Source organism: Drosophila novamexicana, unplaced genomic scaffold (assembly GCF_003285875.2).
Source record: "Drosophila novamexicana strain 15010-1031.04,08,12 unplaced genomic scaffold, DnovRS2.1 tig00001089-arrow-arrow-pilon, whole genome shotgun sequence".
Taxonomy (NCBI): Eukaryota; Metazoa; Arthropoda; class Insecta; order Diptera; family Drosophilidae; genus Drosophila; species Drosophila novamexicana.
This window is the reverse complement of record NW_020824841.1, coordinates 455,600-478,234: the sequence shown is the minus strand read 5'-3', so window position 1 is coordinate 478,234 and position 22,635 is coordinate 455,600. Positions and strand designations below refer to the sequence as shown.

Below are 22,635 nucleotides of genomic sequence, written 5' to 3'. Positions count from 1 at the left end.
TATCGATAAGAAATATTAAACCTGCTCTTGCTTGCTTCTTTCTGTAACATACATTCGCACAAAACCCTGAAGCCCCCTTTTTACCAGGGTATACACACTGACTGCCTTCTCTTTCGCTCTTTTGCTTCGTGCCTGACGGTGTTAATGAGAACTGTTGGATGTTGGATCCCTGCTCGGGCGCTTCGTGCGGTACGTGCTCAAAGTGCTCGACTGCTCGTAATGTGCGATGTAATGTCAAGTGTCATAAGCAGACGCCGTTCGATGCGGATAATTCATGCTGTTTGCACAGCACAAAATTTTCCCGCCCGCACACACAAAGTATATTTTTAATACAGATTTGCACTCTCAAATGCTCATTCAGAAATTTGCATATACACGGATTCCCATAACGCTGACGATAATTATGACAAAGAGTTAAGTGCTCGACGAAGGGTTACCCTGTTACATATTTGTGATGAAATTCATAGAATTGAAAAGAAAACTTAATTTAAAAAACAATCTTAGATAGGTAATTTTTAAATAATAATTATTATCAGATTTTTGTTATCTTGTTCATATTATTCAATTAAATATTATTCATATTATTCAATTTTATTATTTCAATTTGACAGGAATATATTTGAGTGTCTGACAAGAAAATATATTTGATCACTGGAAAAACTCCTTAAAAATAAGTATAATCTAGTCTAGCCCAGCGGTTGGAATGTAAAAAATTAAAAAGCAAAGCCGGCAACCGATTCGAACCATATATTTCTCCAAAAATGGTTTGAATCAAAGTAAAAAGCCTTTCACGGAGAACTAGCTCAACTGTATAATTAACTTGGGCTCCAAACATTGTTTTTAACCAGACGCCAATTTGGCCCTAATACGCTTAAGAAGTTGTGTGAAATATGGGCGCATCCAACAAGATCATATAGTCAAGATGACCTCTATACAAGAATAATAAAAAAAGAAAAGAAAAAAACAAACACATGCAAAACCGCAGAGAATAAAAGTGCGCTGTGCACCGACGGACGGGTTCATTTGACCAATTTAATTATGAAGTTAATTACGAGTGCAACGAAATTCCAGGAAAAAAGAATGTGTGTCCATTTTATTTATTGTGCAAACCAACAAACAATACAATATTTTCACAGATACGCACAACAGCAACAATTAACTGCAAGTGCGAAAAAAAAAAACAACACGGGAAATGCTTTTATTGTTAATATATGAAATATGAAAAGTGCCAGCGAGCCGGGGCCGAGCATAGATGGGATTGGGCTTGAGAGTGTGTGGCTTTTGGGCTTGTTGGGGTTTTGGGCATATTTCGTTTGGAAAATTGAAGCAATGCGTCAATTAAGTAGACGCCACGTGTGCGCCGAGCAACGGTTAATGAAATTTCTGTGAGCCCAAATGCAATTGCGAAATGAACAGCGTGACTCAAAGGCCAAAATGTGAATATACATACATATACATGGATGAATCTATCCCGATGGCTGGCCGGCTTGCCGGGTTGCTATGTATGGCGCCCCAAACATTTCATCTCAAATTGGAATTCAATCAAAATTGTTAATTAACATGTGCAGCCAACATGTCTGCCAGCCAACATCCGCCAACCGCCCAATTCCGTGCACAAATGCCAAGCTCGCAGCGCCCCAAAATGATGGCCGGGGGAGCCGGGGCGGAGCCCAGCGGCTGCCACTGGTTAAACGCTCAGCGGAGTTGGAGATCCCGACCACCGCTTTGTGTCGACATTTAAATAACAATGTGGGCTGACCGTTGGCCGTTTGATTGCAGCAGCAGCAGCAGCAGCAGAACAAGGAACACACGCACACGCTGTGGTGATATGCACAAAAAATGCAGACCGATGCAGTTGTGCATGCACACACACACACGCACACACATCGCTACTCACATGTCAAAGAAAGAGACCAAAGCAAAGTCAACTGCAGGATGCAGCTACTCCGGCCAGCTGATATGACGTTGATTTCTATACCCATTAAAAATGGGCCAAGAGGGTATGCTACAATGGTTCAAGTGTGTGTAACACACAGGCAGAAGAAATAGAAGAATTGTATATGCATATATGAATATATATGTTGATCAGTAGCGGAAAACTATAAAAACTGCGATTAGTTGCCAGATTTTGAACCAGCGACTTCTCGCTTGCTAGTCCAACCTTCAGACTCAAAGCCAGCCAGGCTCTTTTCCTCTCCGCGCTGTTGTTCATGTTTTTTTTTTTGTACTAAACCTGGCCACAATTTCCCCTCATTTCATAATCGAATTTTTCCACTCACTGTCAACCCGAAGGTTAGCTTGAATATATATATATATATATATATATATATATATATATATATATATATATATATATATATATATATATACTTATGTTTGTTCTGGGTTAACATCCTCTTCCGATACCATCTAATCACGTGGAACATTTTGATAAGCAATTTTCATCTACGCAGATCACGTGTATTTAATTTTGTTCATTTAATAATTTACCTACCTCCGCCAAAACGATTTTTATCGGTTCCATAAGGCTTTTTTTTTAAACTGAATTACAAAGAATTCTATTTAATTTTAATGTTATCGACAAATCGATAAATTGCTAAGATATAACGCCATATGTAAATTGAATGTGCATTATTTTTTATATTGAAGATATTAAACCTCGTAATATTTTGTTCTACCCTAAATAGTCAAAGTTTGTTAGCCCAAGTTAAGTTCACAATATCGATAGGCAACGATAATTATCGATATCTCGATTCCTTTTAAGAGCAGGCATAACAAATCTTCACGCAAAGCTCAAAATGCTGTCAAGTCTATATCTTCAGCTGTTACACCCGAATTTTGGGCAAAGCAAGGCTGAATGAAGGGTGTTGCCTGGCCGAGCATGCACGATTTGATGGGATTTACTTGTTTCTGTTGCATTCTGAGGTTGCCTGGCCACAGGAAGAAACTGAATTGAGTTGCGTGGGTTATATTACAACAATTTGTCAGATGTGTGCTCAGTATGTATGTGTGTGCATGTGTATGTAAGCTAGTGTATGTGTGCGTCGTCCTGAAAACTGTGATCAGGCATTGTGAGTGATAAGCGCAGGCAGAATGCGGCCTACGCAATTATTTATCTGCCAATGAAACGAAACGAAACCAAATGAAACGAAGACAAATGAAAATGCCAAAATATGTGGAAAACTTCAGGCAATCACATACATATGCATGATATATGCCACACTGTGTGTGCGTGTGCGTGTGTGTGTGTGTGTGTGTTGTCTGCGAATACTAAAGAATGTAAATTTTGTTTATAACGCCGCAACAATGGAATTTCAGCTCTCAGTTCTGCCTCGATTATATTTTTCCCTCTCTGATTTTTGGTCAAACAATGCGCAACTACGAATGGCAGACAGACAGACAGATGGACAGACAGACGGACAGACGGGCAGACAGACAAACAGTCCGCCTGGTTGACTGACTGACTAAATGCTTGGCTGAATGACTAACTGAATGACTGCCTGCCGGCCAAGCGGACAGCCAGCAGCAGACCTAGACCCAGGCCCTGGCCGTATGGGATGCACGAGCTGAGCATGACACAGAATGGAATTTTGATTGTGTATGTTACATCTGCAGCCATACAACATGCCACCCACTGCAAGCTGACCAACCCAGCCACCCCGCATTCTAGCCAGCCATTCAGTCAGCAACGGCAACGGCAACGGCAACAGAGTCTGCGTCGGCAAAGGCAGCTACAGAGCAACCACCGAGCCAAGCCAAATCCAACCAAACCCCACCACCCAACTCTCCAGCGGAGTCTGTGCGCTCTGATTGTGCAGCAACGTTGAAATTAATGCTGCACATATTTTCATTTACGGTTCATACTCCATTCTTGCATTCATTCGTTTTTAAAGCCCGCCCCACACACACCACACACACGTAGAGCGAACGGGCATATTAGCTACGATCAGCACTATGTTAAGTTGTAAGATATTTAATATTTAACTAAGTACTATAATTAAATATTCTAATTTATGCAATTGCAATTCTTATTTGACTTTTGATACCAAATTTAATTATTTAGTTTAATTAAATTAATTACCTATCTGTTCAAGCATACGATATATAAATTGTTACCGTTACATCGATTAACTTGTTTAATTAAACATCGAATTGAAAAAAATAGAACTAAATAACATATTCCCTTTCATTTAAATTCTTTTATACCGGATAATCCTTTGGATGAACAATTAAAATATTAATAACATTTTTTGTGTAAACAGAAAACTGTTAATTACAGAAAATAAACTGTTATGATGATACGCTGTTAAAATATCATGCTTTTAACTTGAATCTCTGATATATTTAAAGTCTGGTATATATTTTCTTCTCAGAAAAATAATTTAATACTTGACCAATTCGAACATGTTATAACAACCGAATGATCAATTAAAATGTTTATAAAATTATTTGTCTGAACATAACAGTGTTTAAATTAATATGCTATACAAATGTTAATAACATGAATGTAGCAAAGTGAAATATTAAAAGTAAACTGTTATGATAAAACGCTCTTAAAATATAATACTGTTAATGCTTCCATGTCAAAAGAATGAAGGTAATACATATTAAATGAATATTTGACCAATTCGAAAATGTTTTTCCAGCCGAATAATATGCAAATATTAATAACATGTATGATACCACTGTTAAATACGAGGGTAAACTGTTATGATACGCTGTTAAAAAGGAATACTGTTAAGTTGGCCCTCTGTTATATTACGATCTGTCATTTATTTAGTTGGCAATCGAATGTAAATACTCTCAAGGCAGGGTATGTGCAGTATGCTGTTGCTTACTTGGTCAGTTTTTTGTGTTATATTTTTTTGGCAATCTTTTTGCATTGTTGCCGTCAAATCGGTAGGCAGACAAATGAACAACTGAATGTCCGTGCGGGAGAGCGCTGTTCAACTACATTTTGATTTGTGCTCCATTTTTGGCCAGTGCACTGATAACGTTGTTATCGTTGCAAGAAACAAGAATAAAAAGGTAAAAAATCAGAGCCAAAAAATGTGCAGGCGATGCATCAGTATATGAAGCCAATGAGGCAGCCAACAGGCATTCAGCAGCCAATATTTCCAATTCAAGCTCTTCAGCAGGTGCGCAAGTTGAGCTCTGGGAAATGAAGAAAAACTACGAGACAATAGGAAACTCTACTTCAACTTTAACTAAAGTGAAAAACTATTCTAGTTACATGCGCTTACTAGAGCTCAACTGTAGCTATAAATATATAAATTAATGTTAATGTCAACTTTGTCATGTAGTTGTCATAATAAGTGCATAAATGACGTCAAATTGAATGATTGACAAAAACAACAACAATAGGAGCCACACTTTGCTTGGAAAAGCACAAAAAAAAGAAGCCAACAAATTGGGCCAAGAAGATGAGGAAATATACCAAAAATCAAAGCAAAAAGATTTACAAAAAAAATGCTTACCCAAATCTTGGGTCATAAAAAATGTAACATTATAATTGTATTCGGAACGAGATAAGTTTTACAGATTAAAGGCTTCTCTCTTGCGCTGTTTCTGTTAGTTTTAGTTTTAGTATCTTCAGTTTTAACCAAATTCCATATTGCCTGGAATAAGTTGTTTTGATTATGACTTGTTTTAAACCTGATATTTTTATTTTGAAATAAGATTTTTTGATTTGCCTAGCTTTAGATCTTGGATTTATGTGCTTTTCTTGTTCTTCACTTTTTTCTAAGATTTTTTGTAAGTTCTTCACTTTGTTTTTTCCAATATAGCTCTTTTTTCATTTCAATAAGTAAATTTAGTTAGTTTCAATTAAAATTAACAGAAATAGAAAGTTTTCGGTGAAATCTACTATTGTAATCAAGTTTAGATAAAAGCGCAATGTCAGCTAATATAATCTATTTTTAAAATAATGTATGCGTAGATGTACATTAAAATGTTCTTTAAACTGAACATTTTTATGTGCTATGCAATCTTTTTCATAGACTATTTCATTGAAGCTAAATTACTAAACTATTCCCCGCTTTTTAAAAATTGTAAGGCATTTCTTTAAATTCTTTTCTTCTTTGTTTTCTCGGCTCTATATCAAAATCTTGAACGAAGCAGTTAATGTGTGTGTATTATATGGGAGTTATATATGTAACTTACATATAAATTACATATAATATATTATGATCAGCTCGTACTCTAGTTGGCAACAGCTCGTTACAAAGCGGAGGACCTTTCGGATTGGCCAAGATCAGTTAATTAAGTTACGATTGGGTTTGGCTTGATGCGGATTGGGCGGCTTCTAATAACCTTCCAAAGCTGTTGTTGTAGTTGTTCAAGTGGTTACATTTCAGAATTGAAAACATTTGCCATTATTGCACGTTTTGACGACATGTCAGCGTGATAATTTAACAAGAGCTTACGATTTATTTTGCGCAAATAAACTGTAAAAAGTCACATAGCCAAAATGCGGCTGTCATCAAATAAACCTTTTTTCATGTGCCTCCCCCTCAATTCTCTATCATTCAGCTCTAGCTCTCTCCCTCTCCCTCTCGCTTCTTCTATCTCCTCTTTCTTTCGAGCATGTTTTCTGTCTATACATATCTCTCTGTCTGGTGTATATGAATCATTCGCTTAGCGCCTGGAACCCAACTGGACGCCACAACAACTGCCCCACTAAGCGCTCATGTAATCCGCTGCATATTGTATCAACAAAAAAAAAACACAAGTAAGTACTTCTAAGTGCAGCATGCCGAATAGCAAATACCCTTGTAGAGGCGCGACAAAGTAAAGCTTTTAAAAGAAATCTTGATTCTTAGCGATTGTTCGTATTTAAGCATATGGATAAGATCTTGCAAGGGCAAAACTGTACAACATCTATTGGAATATTATGAAACACACAAAAGTGGTTCATACAAAAACTTAATTTTTAACCGATAGTTCCTATGGCAGCTATATGTTACTATAGATTGACATTGATTCGAATTCGGATTGAAAATCCAAAAGAACTCAATACCTGAACAATTGTTGCTGTAGCAGTCAATGCCCACACAACATGCAAATCCATTAAATAGCTCAAATATCAGCTAAATAGATCTTATAGCTTGGGCTGTGCATTGAAAATCAATCAGTCAATCAGCCATTCAATCAATCAGTATGTCAGTCAGCCAATGAGTTATTCAATCAATCAGTCAGTCAGTCAACCAGTTATTCAGGAAGTTAGTCAATCAATTAAATAGTCAATCAGTTAGTCAGTCAATCAATTAATTAGTCATTCAGTCAGTCGGCCAATCAATCATTCAGGCAGTCAGTCAATCAGTTGGTAAGTTAGTCAGTGAGTATATAGGTCGATCAGTCAATCAGTCAGTAGACCAGTCGTCAATCAGTTAGTCAGTCAATCAATTAATCAGTCATTCAGTCAGTCGACCAATCATTCATTCAGGCAGTCAGTCAATTAAAAGTGTAAGTCAGTCAGTGAGTATATAGGTCGATCAGTCAATCAGTCAGTCGACCAGTCGTCAATCAGTTAGTCAGTCAGTCAGTCGACCAATCATTCATTCAAGCAGTCAGTCAATCAATTGGTAAGTCAGTCATGAGTATATAGGTCGATCAGTCAATCACTCAGTAGACCAGTCGTCAATCAGTTAGTTAGTCAGTCAGTCAGTCAGTCGACCAATCATTCATTCAGGCAGTCAGTCAATAAATTGGTAAGTCAGTCAGTGAGTATATTGGTCGATCAGTCAATCAGTCAGGCAATCAGTTAGTCAGTCAGTCATTCAGTCAGTCAGTCAGTCAGCACAAGCAGTCTCATGTAAAGCGATGTTTTCCGAGCTGTTTGCTTTAACGTGTTGCACATTTCATGTCAAATTTATAGAGTACTTTGCAAGCGAATAAAAAAGTACATAAATAAAACGAAATAAAATGAAAATACGCTGATTGTTAATAAAATGCTGCAAAAGTGACAAAAAGCAACAAAAAAATAATAATTTAAATAAATAAAAATAATAATAATGAAAAGAAAAGAAAAGAAAAAAAAACGCAAGCGATTGCAAAAAGCAGCTGAGCAGCTTTTGGTCTTGGGACGGCAGAAACACATGTCCAATTGATGTACACAGACACATGTGTGTGTGTGTGTGTGGTTACAATTGTGGCGGCATGTAGACTTTGAGTGGGTGAGTTAGCTGCTGCTCATCGCTTATGACTAATAAATATGCATGCATGTGCTGTTGCAGTTGCAGTTGCAATTGTTGCTGCCCCTGCTGCTGCTGCTGTGGCAATTGCATTGCTTGCAACAGCGAAATGAGTGCAAAACGAAACATTTTGAAATGCTCATAAAGACATAAAACATATTGGAAAATGAAAATGCAACAAACGATTGTAAGCATAAACAGCATTAAACCAAAAAGGAGTAAAAAAAAAAAATAACAACAACAACAACCACAGCGGCAACTGTTGCTGCAACGGATTGCGCAATGGCGCAAGCGCAACGCTGCAAGCGCAAGCTTTTGCCACAGTCGTATGTGTGTGTGTGTGTGTGTGTGTATGCGAGTGTGTTTGAGTGTGTGTGTGTATGTGAGTGTGTGTGTGTGTGTAATCGGGCGCTTGCAATCGAAATCGACAACAACGCGACGCGACGCCAGCGAATTTGGTTGACGAAACGCGAGCCGCAAACAAAGAACACAAAAACATGCAACAAATCAAATGAAAACGAAAATGCGAAAATTGTTCGCATTTGCAACACACACACACAAAATCGGCAACAGCAACAACAACATCAACAACAATATTGGAACTTGCATCAATCACGAGCCAAACGCATGCACAGCCAAAAAAAAAAGCTTAGAAATTGCAGAAAATATTTAATCAAACAAATTATTCAATTGTCATATGCTTGCAATATTCATTAAATAATTTCTAAACAATGGCTTCGAATATGTTAATTCAATTATTTAATTAACTAATTAAGGTGCTACACATGTGATTATTTAGTTAATTATTTCATTAAATGCCCATTTTCAAGAATATCTTTTAAATAGAGAAAACATTAATTATCCCTCTTTCGGAAAATTTCGTCTTATGTTTATATAGGATATTGGGGCGTACCATTTTCACATGAATTTTGACCAAATTAATATAACAAATTGATCAAGAGGCCAAACCATGAACCAAAAGGCCGCACCTTATCAAAATCGCTTGAGTTTTGATCCAGTTATGGGGATGGGGAATTTCTAACTATGTTTATATATATAGGATAATAGCGGGTATACCCCAGTCTTGCCCGTGGCACGTATAAAATAAAATATCTCACAGATCTTTGAAAATGTAAGCAAACAACTTACATACCTCCGTTTTCTCCGAATCCTCGCTTAAACATTCTTACGTAGAACTTTATAAATAAATTTGAAGCAAATCGGACAAAACTTAAAACTTCACCAAAAAAATGAACGATGAAGCTTTGATTTTGCGAAAAATGTGAAACCCGTCTGAAATAATTTTTAGATCTTTGGAAATAAATTTGATCACGAAACGTCACCCACCAAATCTTTGGAACCCATTTCCACCAAGGAGGAATGCAACCTTCGAAATGTGTGAAACGGCCCTTTAGTGGATTTGAAGAAAGATCTTTGAAAATGAGTTTGAGGCCAATTGCATGGTAAACAAACAAGTAAGAGGTTAGTCGGGAGCTCCCGACTAGGAGATACCCTGAACCCTCTTCTTCCAACACCAAATGCAAATATTCAATTCATACTATTCTAGAAGCTACGTGTTTGGTGATTCTAGCTCTTATTATTTACCAAAATTGCTCAAAAAACAGGATTTTGATATACATTTTTATCGATTACTTGAAAACGGGGCAAGTTATCGATTATCGGAAACAAACTCGATCTGCGCTGGCACTAGGAGGACCTACAGCTAAAATTTCTAGGTCTAGTTCTTATAGGTTCTAAGATCCTTGCGTTCATACATACTGACGGACGGACGGACAGACAGACAGACATGGCTAGATTGACTCGACTGTTGATGCTGATCAAGAATATATATACTCTATGGGGTCAGAGATGCTTCCTTCTGCTGTTACATACATTTGCACAAATACATTACAAATACAAGCAAATACAAAAGTTGCATACAAACGTTTCTGGCGATTTTGCCACACTTGCGGGTGGAATTTTCCGAAACCCCATCATAACGTGCACCTTCATCACATAAGGTAATTACAGTGAAAATCTTAGCTTCTACGGTATAATCAGTCAGCCAGTCAGTCCGACAATCATTCAGGACAAACAGTTTTATATATAGAGATTATTATTATGATATTATATTTTATGCTATGCCTTAAATATTATATTTTATATTTTTTATGTTATATTATATGTTTAATATTATTTTTAATATATATAATATAAACATTAAAAGTAAATAAGCCTTTAATGTTCAAATAAATGTATTTAATAGTTTTATCAGTGTAAGTATTTAGCCGGAGGACAAATCTGCATATTACAAATTGTAATAGGGCTTTCTTTTGTTTAAAGAGTTATTTATTCTTTTGAAATGCACGTTTCTAACTCTTTTAGTTTTCTCAGGTAATAGTTTGTGGCCTTTATTAAGAAGCGACCTTTGTCATTTATCAACAGCTATCTATCAGACAACTTTAGCTATCAGGCAGATGTGTTTAAGTGCCTTGTAAATATGAACATTAGCTTTTAATCGAAATTCAGCTGAAAATGATATAATTAATTTTAGCCGTGTATAGTCGGTAGGTAATACATGATTCCGAAATGATTTAATGCACGTTTCGATTTCACAAAACTATCATAATTATAAATACCGAGCTTACGACTTAAGTGAATTGTGCTATTGACTGGCATACCTTGAAATATTGCGAAACAATGTTGTTTACCAAGTGGTTTCTTGGGAAGAGCACATTGGCACGGCAGATACCAATTGAAAGTGGCTCCGATTGTTTAAATTATTTCAATATCAATTTCGCAGCTTTGCATTCCCAATTCATACTGCATACTTTTGGGCGCATATACAGAAACTGGGTAAAAGTTGCGTTCTCGAAACCCATTTCCGCTGAATTCCAACAGAATTCAATTTTTGATGTTTTTTGATTACTTCGCCCAAGTAAAAATGTTTGTTTTCGCTGAGAGTTCTTTGAAATGTGCAATGAAAAGGGAACCGAAAAGAATCTTGACGGAGAATTCTAAAAATTAGCGAAATTGTTGAAAACGACAAAAGATGATTTACTTTTTCTTTTTAGCTAGTTTAGCGGAATGTCCATTTGGAATTGTGGCTACGAACGAGTAGAGCAGAGTATTCCTATTTTGTCAGAAAATGTGTAACACATTGAAGTGGAGATATGGGGAGGTAAGTGTATATCATCCTGTTGAGTATCTACAGTCGAAGCTATATAAATTTATAGATATGTATATATAGGGCGTAGAATTCTCTGCAAACCACTTCTCTCAATTTGAAAGATACACGATATAAGATAAGGATATTCCCAGTTTGTCACAAAAATGTATAGCACATTGAAGTAGACACATTTGGCAGTGCATGTATATGTAATCTTGTTGAGTATCTACGGTCGTAGTGATACAGATATATAATAATCTTGTTCAGTATCTACGGTATATATGTATATATATATTTGTAAAAGAACGCAGATTTCTATCGCAATCTTTCAATTTGAAACTCACTTTATGTAACTTTGTTTAGGTTCGGCATATTACTCTAGGCTGTTCGTATATCTAACTCGAAACATAGATTCGCCCTTTTGCTCTGGGCTCTTTTTTATGGTCTAGGCTGTTCTATCTATCTATGTTTTTTAAGGTATCAAACCCGAAACTTACTTAAGTATTGCAAATGACTTTTGTCTCCTTTGAAGCTTTAACTTGTTGAGAATTGCAAGTGTCAAACAATAAAGAAAAGTAAAGCCTGCATAGCCAAGGACATTTTAGATGGAACTACTTGATCACTCTTTCTTGTCTTAGGGTATTTCGGTAAGGCTTGCATTGACTTTGTTGCACTTGAGCACGGCGAATCGTCGACGAAGTGTTGGCAAATCAAACGCAAAGATCGCCGTTTGCCAATATCGGCAGGTGGCCAATTGTGCCGCCAGTTGTTGCCACTTCCGCTGCCGCCGTCGCCGTCGCTGCCACTGCCGCTGGCGACGTCGCTGCCGTTGTCTCTCCCACGCTTTGGCCGCGTTCAGCCCCAACAATATTGACATTGCCATTAATGCTCTTTATTAAGCTGCGGCGGCACACTCGAAAGCACATTTGGTGTGTGTGTTTTTTTGGGGGGGACAAAAAGCTTTTAATTTAAGACGGATGCGGCGGTCACGGCGGACAAACGTGTGGAAAATGGCGACGACGACGGCGGCGGCGCGGCTTTTAGTTCTTTGCGCTGCGGCCTGCCAAGTGATAAGGGGTTAAGTAAAAAATTTTTTCAAATGAACAAAAAAACAAAAAAAAACAAAACGTAAAACAAAAAACTAAAATCAAAAACGAAAAAAATAAAAGGCAGAACGTTTATCGTTGCCCTTGCCATCATTGTTGCCGGCATGTCCCGCTCCTTGGATTCCGAATGCAATCTCATGGATATGCATAGAGTGTTAAGCTCAAGGAGACGGAGATAGAGTGGCAGGGGCAGGGGCAGGGGCAGGGGCTGGAGCAGGCGCAGAGTGGGGCAGACACAGACAGATGTATGTATGCTATGCAGCAGTTGTTGCTATATAAGAAATTCTTTTATACCATACCAAAAAGGCGACGGTGCGGGCCGGGTAGCCGGGTAGCCGGGTCGGAATGGGGAGCGGGATGGAACCGAACCAAAATAAATGCGCGATGCATACAAGGAGTGAGCACACTGCGCGCGGCCCGAGAGTTGAGAGCCAGAGAGCGGCTACAACGTGACATTCCTTAAATTATTTTCTGTGCTCAAGAAAACATTAAAAAATATTTTTATCTTGTGCAGAAACGCAGCAGCAGCAGCAGCAGCAACAGCAGCAACAGCAGCAACTTTGCTGGGAAGAATCCTTTTTTAAAAAGTTGCCACAGCTTCTCTTGTTGCATCTGCCTCAAACTCAACCTCAACCTCAAGCTCGAGCATTTCACGTTCGCTCGTCGACGGTTTTTATACTTGGTTGGAGACAAAAGAAAAGAGTAACACGGCAAAAATGCGACTCTCATTAATTTGTGGAAAATTGATTTCGTAACAAGCAGATAAAAACAAGAACCGAGACCCAACAACAGCGGCGGCAACGGCAGAAATAAAAATAAAATAATGATCAAAATAAAAGTAATAATAAGCAAAGGCACAAGCGCCAACTTCTAAGCACAATGAAAATGCACTTTGCGAGCACTTCTTGCAACCTCGGCGACACTTCTTAGAGAAACCAAGTTAGACTTGCTTCAAAGCCGCTTTAACAGTTTGCTTTACAACACTGGTCGCGTACACTGCCAAAAACAACATGAGTTAAAATGCTCGAAAATAACATAGATATTATACACAAAGAAATCTTAGCATATTATTGGCTTTACTAAGACGTGCTCGTAAAATTAAAATACGTTTTAATTCAGGCTGAAAAATTCAATTTTCCATTAAGGGAAATTACATTTTTTACAATTTACCATGAGTTCGGTTCATGAACCGGAACCAAAACATAAATTTTCCAAGAAATTATTTGCTGCAAAGCAATTTTTTCTTGTCTAGCTGAAAAAAAGTATTGCAAGATTTTGAAGCTCTGAATATGCAAAACACGTTAATTGCATTAATAATTGAAATAATTGAAGTTTATGACAAATATTATTATTATTTTACTATGAATTCGAAAAAAAAAATGTGACCAGCCTCGGTTTTGAACTCAAAACTGGCTCACATATTTGAATAACTAGTTCAACGAGACGGAACGAAAACGTTTTTTTTTTTTTTGGTTTGCAAATAAGCTTAAATGGATTTGTATTTTAAATAGTTTAACTTCAAAGTAAAGAAAAGAGAAACTAGATAAATATATTTAAAATTTGGCTTAAATTGATTTCAAACTTTCATATTTTTGAAATAACCAAGTATTTCATAATTAAAGAAATCTTTTATGCACTTGAAGTGTACGAAAACATATTCTACTTACATTAAAATAATAATTATAATAATATTAAAAAAGTTTGTCAAAATTAAGGCTAGAGTTTTTGCAAGTAAGTGTAATATAAAACATAAATGAAATGCCAAAAAAAAAAAATGTTAAAATTTGTTTTATATTTAAATAACTTCAATAAAATTTGTGTAAAATAAATGACATTTTTAAAAGTTCGCTTAATTGGTTTCAGTTTGAGATATTTGTGGTTGGAGCCTCTAGAGTCACCCCACCAAACGCCTGGACTAATAAGGTAAAATAAGACGCGTTGTTAAAAGTTATATAAAAGTGATATTAAAAGTGAAATATAAGTGAAATATAGGTGAAATATAGGTGAAATTGCAAGCTTTCAAAAGAAGAAGGCACGTGAGAGATATATAAAGCGAAATATAGGTGAAATTGCAAGCTTTCAAAAGAAGAAGACACGTGAGAGATATATAAAACGAAATAAGTAGTTCGATGAAATTTGGGTAAAAAGGGTTTATTTGTTCTGCTAAAAGAATACGTAGACTTAAAGTGATATAAGAAGTGAAATATAGGTGAAATTGTAAGCTGACAATAGCAGGAAAGACGTGAGAAATCTATAAATCCAAATATTTTGAGAGTATTTCGATGACATTTGGGTAGAAAGGGTTTATTTGTTCGGCGAAAAGAATACACAGACTGGAACACTACCGATGTTAAGCGAAGAAATGCTGACAAGTCGGCAAGTCCATCCGGATGCTGGTTACGGTCAAATGATAACAATCACAATTCCTAGGCGGTGACAGCGACAGCGATTGGAGGGGTGCAACCGAAATGCGCCCCTCCAAAGCATACTTGGATTTCAGTTATAAAAACAAAGCGTGGAACAAATCGAAACAAAAATCAAAAACAAGGCAAAAAAAAAGAAAAAGAAGGAGAAAAAGGCGGCGGCAAAGCATTAAATAAAAACAAATACCAAGTGGAAGAGCGGTTCGCGGTTCGTTGTGGAACCGGGCGGAGGAGCCGCTACACGTTTTGAAGTTCCAGAGTTTTCAAACTGGCCGCTGCGAAGACAGTCAAAGGGCGACGCACAGCTTTGGCAGAGGGACGTAGTGGGGAGTGGGGAGTGGGGAATGTGGAACGGGAGGGGAGAGGGGGTTCTTGCGCTGGCTTTGGCTTTGGCTCTGGGCCATTATAACATTGGTTGCCGCTGCCGCAGGCGGCAAAAATAGCCAAAGCCAACATGGCGGATGTTGCATGGAATTTATTTTTACTTTAAAGTAAAGAATTTTTTGAATTCCTGAACGTTGAAAAATGTTGAAAACGACAAAACAAAGTATGCACGAGTGTGCATAAGAGTGTGTGTGCTATGCCAGTGTGTGTGTGTGTGTGTGTGTGAGCTGAGTGTGCGTGTGAGTGTGTGTGTGTGTGTGTATTAAATACTTTCAAGACGCTACCAAACGGCAGCGCCTGGAGGGGACAGATACAGCTACAGATACTACGTGCGACCGGCCGGCAATTCAACTGAAATGACAGAACAGCTGACAACAAAGAGGGGGGGGGGGGGGGGGGGGGGCATACACACGCACACACACACACACACACACACACACACACGCACACACGCAGAGTTTTGTGGCAGCAGCAAGCAGGACGCTGCATCGCGTGGTATCCCGTATCAAATATCAAAGAAATGTGGCAAAGATTTATATATATGTATATAGTTATTTTTTCGCTGATCGGCAGATTCTCTTGCTATGGATACTGATGCTGAGATCTGTCTGTGAGTTAGCAGGCCGAGTGTTAAGCTTAACCTCTAGTTAGACAGATCGATTTCATTGTAATACAACGGCAGAGACATACGTATATACATACATATATATACATATGTCTGTTGGGCTCTCAAGGCGGCGCCCACATGCTGCTGAAACCTGCTCGCCTCATGGGAAACTTGAGTTGCAGTTGCAGTTGCAGCAAGTGCATCGTGTGGCCCTCTTTTGGGGGCGGCGCCGGATTCACATATGTTCAATCCAATGATGCGTAAAGGTTTCGGATACTGCCCTTAGTCAACAGCTCGGTGCGTATTGCTCGCACACCCAATTCTGATGAAAGAAAGATGTTCCAAGCACGGCATAATGTTCAACAGATATGGATATGGTTTACGTATATATATTACTTATATACATAATATACACAATGCAGCAGACCTTTCCACTTGAAAATTAAGAGATCCAAGCAAAGAACAATTAATAAATTAGAACGAAAGGCTATTCTTGGCAAGACGCAGATTGTTCCCATATCTGTTTCGCAGATATCTTAGGGGAAGAGTAATGAAGATCCGATTCAATTTTGACAGACGTAATGCCCTCTCTACGGACTTCGCGAGCGAAAAGATATCTCCTTTTACCTTATGGAGTACATATTTCGTAACAATATTATTATACCCTTTAGACTGTCAAGAACGTGTGCCAGTTGATGGATGCCCGTAAGCGAAGCACTTTGGGCATCTCTATATCTGTTTTCCATATTCTTGAATATGTTTTGAGCTTAAAGATATTTGCATATGCCAAAACCCAAGGCGTGTGTGTACAGAACACGCAAAAAGATGTACGAGTATGTTGTATACTTGCGAAAAAATCAGAATCAAAAATGCGATGCATCTAGCTTTTATAATCTTCGATACTGGGAACTCTAAATATTATTCGATTTTGGGTTAGTGAAAGCAGTTATCGATAAAATGGAACTGCCTTGTTCTTAGAGAAGTAAGTTGGCAAATTTAATGTACCAGAGAAAGGGCGCGCTTAAAGACAGTTAGACGAACAGACAGACGTGATTATATCGATGCTACTGTTTATATTGCCTGATAATATATCGCAGTTATAAATATATAACATAATAATAATAATATAATATAAAAAGAATAGAACCTTATAGCGGACAGACAGCTTCCAACAAGAAATCGGAGAATTGTGTTGGGATAGTTTAATTTAATTTTTTTTTTAAATGCAGCTTGCTTTTGGCACAATCGGAAAAACAGAAGAAATATCTTAAATTTAAAGGAAAGGGGATAAGTGAGAAACTCCCCAAGAATCGGTAACAAATGGAACTGCGAAAAAATCAGAACTGTGATAGTTGGTAATGGATAAAGTTTTCTTTTTTGTTTGAAAAACTGCAAAGCCAAAAGATTTGAAAGAAAACAACAAGTTTCTAACCCTTTCAGTGTAGATCGATACATAAATATATACATATATTTAGCAAAGAGCAGAAGCTTAAACACTTAATATCTGTTCTAATTATCAGTTTTATTTAAAATGCACTTTGTCAACCAATAAATTCTGGGCAAGTCAATGAGCTTTGGTGGCCGATAAAGTTCCTCGCAATCGACCTTCATTAAAGCACTTTCAGTGGCAAATATAAACACAGCAACAGAGCCCAAGATAGTAAGATTACAAGTACTCGGACTCATTTTCGTTGTCGTACTCGTACATGATGCATGAATGCTATGATAATAAAAAGGTTATACGAGAACCTCGCTAAAACGGCGAGACGTCGACGTTGACGTTTGTGGTTCGGTGATTGGACTGCTTATAATGAAACAGCGTTACGATCAATTTACGATCCGATCAGGTTATTGCAAACTGTCAATGGAGCTCGACTATATCTAAAATACATACAATGTGCAATTCAAAGCACTTCAAACGAATTATAACTAAATATAAACCTAACTTTTGGCTGACGGATCAAATCTTAACAGCTGAGAATTGGTGAAAAATCTATGCGAGAATTCGGTGGAACTGGATTTTCGCAAATCTACTTTTTCGGGTGGAAATGGCGTTAACAGGATGTGCGGAATATGAGTGAAAACAAGGTTTGTTAAAATCTATATTCAAGCTCTAGGTCTGCCCATAACTTATAAGACTACATTTCGGTAAACTTATCAAAGCATAAGAGCTGAGAAATGTTTGAAAATCTTTGCAAAAATGATTTTCAAGCGGATTGTAGCCAATCCACTTGCTGTGGCGGAAATTAGGACAACGAGATTGTCTGTGCTGAAGTTCAAGTTTCAATATAAGAGTGCTTATGCTGTGTTTCAAAGCCTCGCCTACCTATTGGATGGCTGATCAAGTCTTGACAGTTGAGAGAAGATTGAAAATCTATTCATGAATAAGTTTTAAGCGGATTGCGGCCAATCCACTTGTTAGAGTGGAAATGGGGAAAACAAGATAGTTTGCTCTGAAGCTTAAGTTTCAATACAACGGGTCTTAACCGCTTTTCAAAGCTCTATTAAAAAAGACAAGATAAAAATAAAAAGGGTCTGAACTGAATTTTTTAAAAGAAATCACAGCAACGTGCGGAATATAAGGGGAACAAAAGGTTTTTTTAAATCTATGCTAAAGCTCTAGGTCTCATCAAAACCCTTTCGGAAAAAAGCAAAATGACGCGGTTAGAAATTATAAAAAACAGATAATTTTGTATAATTCCATTCGTTAGAAACCAGCAGGGAATATGTGCACAAATTTCTGAGATGTATGTTTTTGGGAAACCCCGCAAGTAGCTGCAGCAAGGGGCGCAGTCATGCAAATTATTGCAGCAGAATTAACTAAGAAATAAGAACTAAGCACTCGCACACACGCTTGGGTCTTAAGTGACAAAGCATTTCATTGAACTTGGCCCTATAACCCAATATTACTGAGCAAAGCCACCCTCTCTCTGTCTCTCTCTCTATAGCATAGCAAAGCATATCTCTCTCTGTCTCTGTTTAGCATAGATCTTACATAATATAAAAGCAATTTGTAAAACAAATTCAATTAGCTTTTCTGTCCGTCTTTCTGTCTTTGAGTGCGACTCAAGTAATGTGCAAAAGAAAAGTAAGTAATGCAAAGCTGCCGCACAGCGCGACAGACAGACGGACGGACGGGCGGACGGACGGACTGACTGACTGATTGACTGACTGATTGGCAATAAGGCAGTTGACATTCTGATTGGACTTAACGCCTCTTCGCCTCATCTTCTGCAACTTCTGATTAGCCTGGCAATTCGATGACGCCAACGTCTCAGCCAACCGCCGCGAATGTAAACAAATACACATTCACAATCATTTGCCCATTTTCCACATTTCCCTCGGCAGCAAAAAGCAACATCATAAAATATCACAAATCGATTAACGGCGCGTGGCGCCAACTGTTTCTGTTTCTGTTTCAGTTTCCACTCAACAACCTCAACCCTCAGGCCTAGGCCCCAGCCCCAGCCCCAGCTCCAGCCCCAGCCGCAGACCCAGCCCCAACTGAAACCCCAACCGACTCGTCTGACTCTCGGCGTCGCGTTGCCAGCGGCGACTTTTTGCAAGTGCAAAACTAATTATCCGAACAGAACAGCAGAGCCGCATGAATAATACAACTGATAAAGTAGCTCTGCGATTCAATTTCCTATACAAATATATAAATGAGTTGAGCTTGCAAATAGCCGAGCCCCCCTTACTCTCTCTCTCACTCTCTTTCTCTCTCTCTCTAACTCTCACCCCTTCTGCATCGCTTCCCTATCTTTCGTTGGAAGCGATCTAGCGATCTGTGTGTGACGCATAAAACTGCTCAAACTCTCGCATTTAACGTGGCTGCAAATGAAAATCTGTTTTAAACAATGGCCCAAAAAAAACTCCATCAAAATATCATATATCCGCCATATATAATATACATTCATGAGCTTTACTAATCATTGATATCGCATTACCCATTGCATAAGCTTCAAAAATGCATTTCTTCTATGTCGATCGATAAAGCTCTTCGATCTCGATTTCGAGCTCCACTCCACGAAAGCTCTTCTAGTCTGCAAGAACTATTCATTAGCTAAGCTTAAGTTGATTCCTGATTGACTGATTGATTGACTGATTGATGATCGGCGCACAGCTCAATACGTTAGAGCTAAGAAGCTGAGTTTTTCACTCTGTCTTGGTTTGGTTTTTGTTGATGAACAATAAGATGGAATATGCGAGTGTTTCTACCGTGAAAGTGAAAAATTGTTAAATGGAAGCTTTCTTGCTTCGTCTCTTTCAGATCGACTTGAAAATTTCACTCGAATACTTGATTTTAAACGTAATGAAAAATATTTTAATAACTATTACCTGCAAACTTCTAAATAGATTGAAAATTAACAAGATCAAGCTTTGGGTAACACATCATTAATTGCCATAAATCAGAAATGATAAAAAAAATTGTGTACATTATATAAAAAACTCAACATTGAACAGCTGGAAATATGAAATGGGCGCATGTTGGTAAATGCATAAGTATTTAATTACGCTTCATTACAATTCCATAAACTGAAAACTGCTGTGAAATGTGAAGCATATTATATGATATGATTGTCATAGACTTAAAAAGAAGAACTCGAACGGTTACAAGCTTTTTATAAATGTCCAAAGCAGACTCTTCGAGTCGCACAGTTAAGCAGCACAAATCTAATCAAATCGGGCCAGATAACACAAGTGCAGCTAAGCCTCTTATAAAAGTTATAAACAAAACCTTCTCCTAAGATGCACTTATCTGGTGCAAGAAGGCGAACTGATTTTCAAAGAGAAAACTCCAGACTCTCGGTTCCAATGTTTGGACTGAACATAAGTAAGTTGTATTTAACTTTGGAAGATAGATAACTCGGGCACACACGTTGGCTGCTAGCTTTGATAACATATTATTCTAAAAGCTACAAGAAAAGCTGCTTGGAAAATTCTACCAAGTTCTTCTTTGCTTTGCATCCTATTTCGCACTAAAGATTGATTAATTGATCAATTGATTGGATAGATCTTCTTTTCAGCCTCTTTTCTAACTTTATTGCCTATCAATGAAGTGCCCATACTGTTATGAGTATTAACAACATAATTGTAACCAGTATTGACTAACTGCGCAGCAAAACGTTTAAGAATATGACACAAGGATTTGTCAAAACCTTTACTTTCCAAGTCGCTAACACGAATTTGTTTTGAAGAGAAGCAAACGAAGATTTTCACCGAATGAAATAAAGGAACTGACCATGCCAAGCAAGTTAAACCGTTTACGAATGTGCCACAAAAGAGAATGGCAAAAAATATTGAGTTTGTCATAACCAATAGCAAAGAAAGTTTCGTAACGCATGAAATGCATTGACTGGCCGTGCCAAGCAAGTTAAAACGTTTACGAATGTGCCACGAAAGAGAATGGCAAAAAATATTGAATTTGTCGTAACTAATAGCCCATACAGACGATATATAATCCCGAAATGTGTGGCAACGTCCAACAATTATTTTGACAGCTAGTTTAACTTAATTCAGAATAAATTGTGTGCCCTTGGCTAGAGTGTGTCTGAATTAAAGTTGCAACTGAAGTCTGATCGTGCTTTCGCATACACTCTGTACCATACCATATCAAAGAGATTATCGTTATTTATTTTCTCTTTTTTTTCATTTCTTTTTTTTTTTTTTTTGTGCTGATAACAATAGCCACGCATCAGATTAAGCGATAGCTGCCGCTGATGTAATGCGATATGCCGCCGTATATGAATCATCCGACGGGTTTCTGATTAGCAACATTTTTGGGCATTCGATTTTTGCACTAGCTTCGGCTCGTAGCACAGAACTGCCAGAATTCGTTTCTGTTCTTTGATTGCGATTAAATATGCACACGGAATTCAATTTAGTTGCCGCACAATTTGCATTTAAGGGGCGGGAGTTTTTGACAAAATAAAAATACTCAAATCGGAATTGAACAAATTGTCAGACTTGAGATTTTGAGTCTGCTTGCGAAACAAGCAAGGAACTATATGTCTTGCAGAGTCTTTTAACATATCTTCTAGCTTGCAGTACAGTGAACACCCTCACAAATAAACATAGTTCATGTTTCAATCTTAATCAAAATTATTTGCAGTGTATTTAAGAACTTTACTTACTTTTGTACAGAAATTTTGAATAATCACAATCCATGTTGTTGTTGCTGTTGTTGCTGTTGTTGTTGCTGCTTGTTGTTGTAGTAAGTGTCTATTGTTGTTGCTGCTGCTGTTGTTGTTGTTGTTGTTGTTGTTGTTCTTGTGTTGATATAGACATGAAGCTGCCGTTGGAGTTGCTGAATTGATGCGGCGATTATTGTTGATGGATTTGATTGATTCACAACTGCATTCGCACTGCTTTTCGATTTTGCGCCATTCACTTGACGACAATTATAGAAAAAAAATGGCAAAAAAAAACATATGAAGCACACTCACACACAAACAAAATAAATTAAAATATGAAATGCCGTTAGCCGCGTTGGCACGCGGGTGCGGGGGGCTGGGTGGGGCGTTTGGTTCTTGGTGTTGAGGGCCGGGTTCGAAAACTGCAGCGTTGACACAAAAATTTGAAGATTGCCGCCGGCGGCGGTGTAAGACAAACTGAAATTCGAATTTCGAGTTCGAGTTCGAAGCTCCGCAGCGCTCGAGCAACCTTCTGCTGCTTGTGTAGATTTTTTGTGTGTGTGTGTGTTTGTTTTTTTTTCTTCTGTTGGCTTTTGTTGTTGTTGTTTTATTGACACTTG

General features: G+C 37.7%; 1 protein-coding gene across 1 annotated transcript in view; it reads right to left on the bottom strand.

The window, feature by feature from the left end:
* Positions 1 to 22,083, bottom strand: part of LOC115766294 (protein scalloped) — a 64,898-nt gene extending 42,815 nt beyond the window's left edge. Inside the window, exon 1 of the mRNA XM_030710170.1 lies at positions 22,016 to 22,083. Coding sequence (XP_030566030.1) covers positions 22,016 to 22,049 — 34 coding nt within the window. The 5' untranslated portion in view covers positions 22,050 to 22,083. The remainder of the gene's footprint in view (positions 1 to 22,015) is intronic.
* Positions 22,084 to 22,635: the final 552 nt, after the last annotated feature.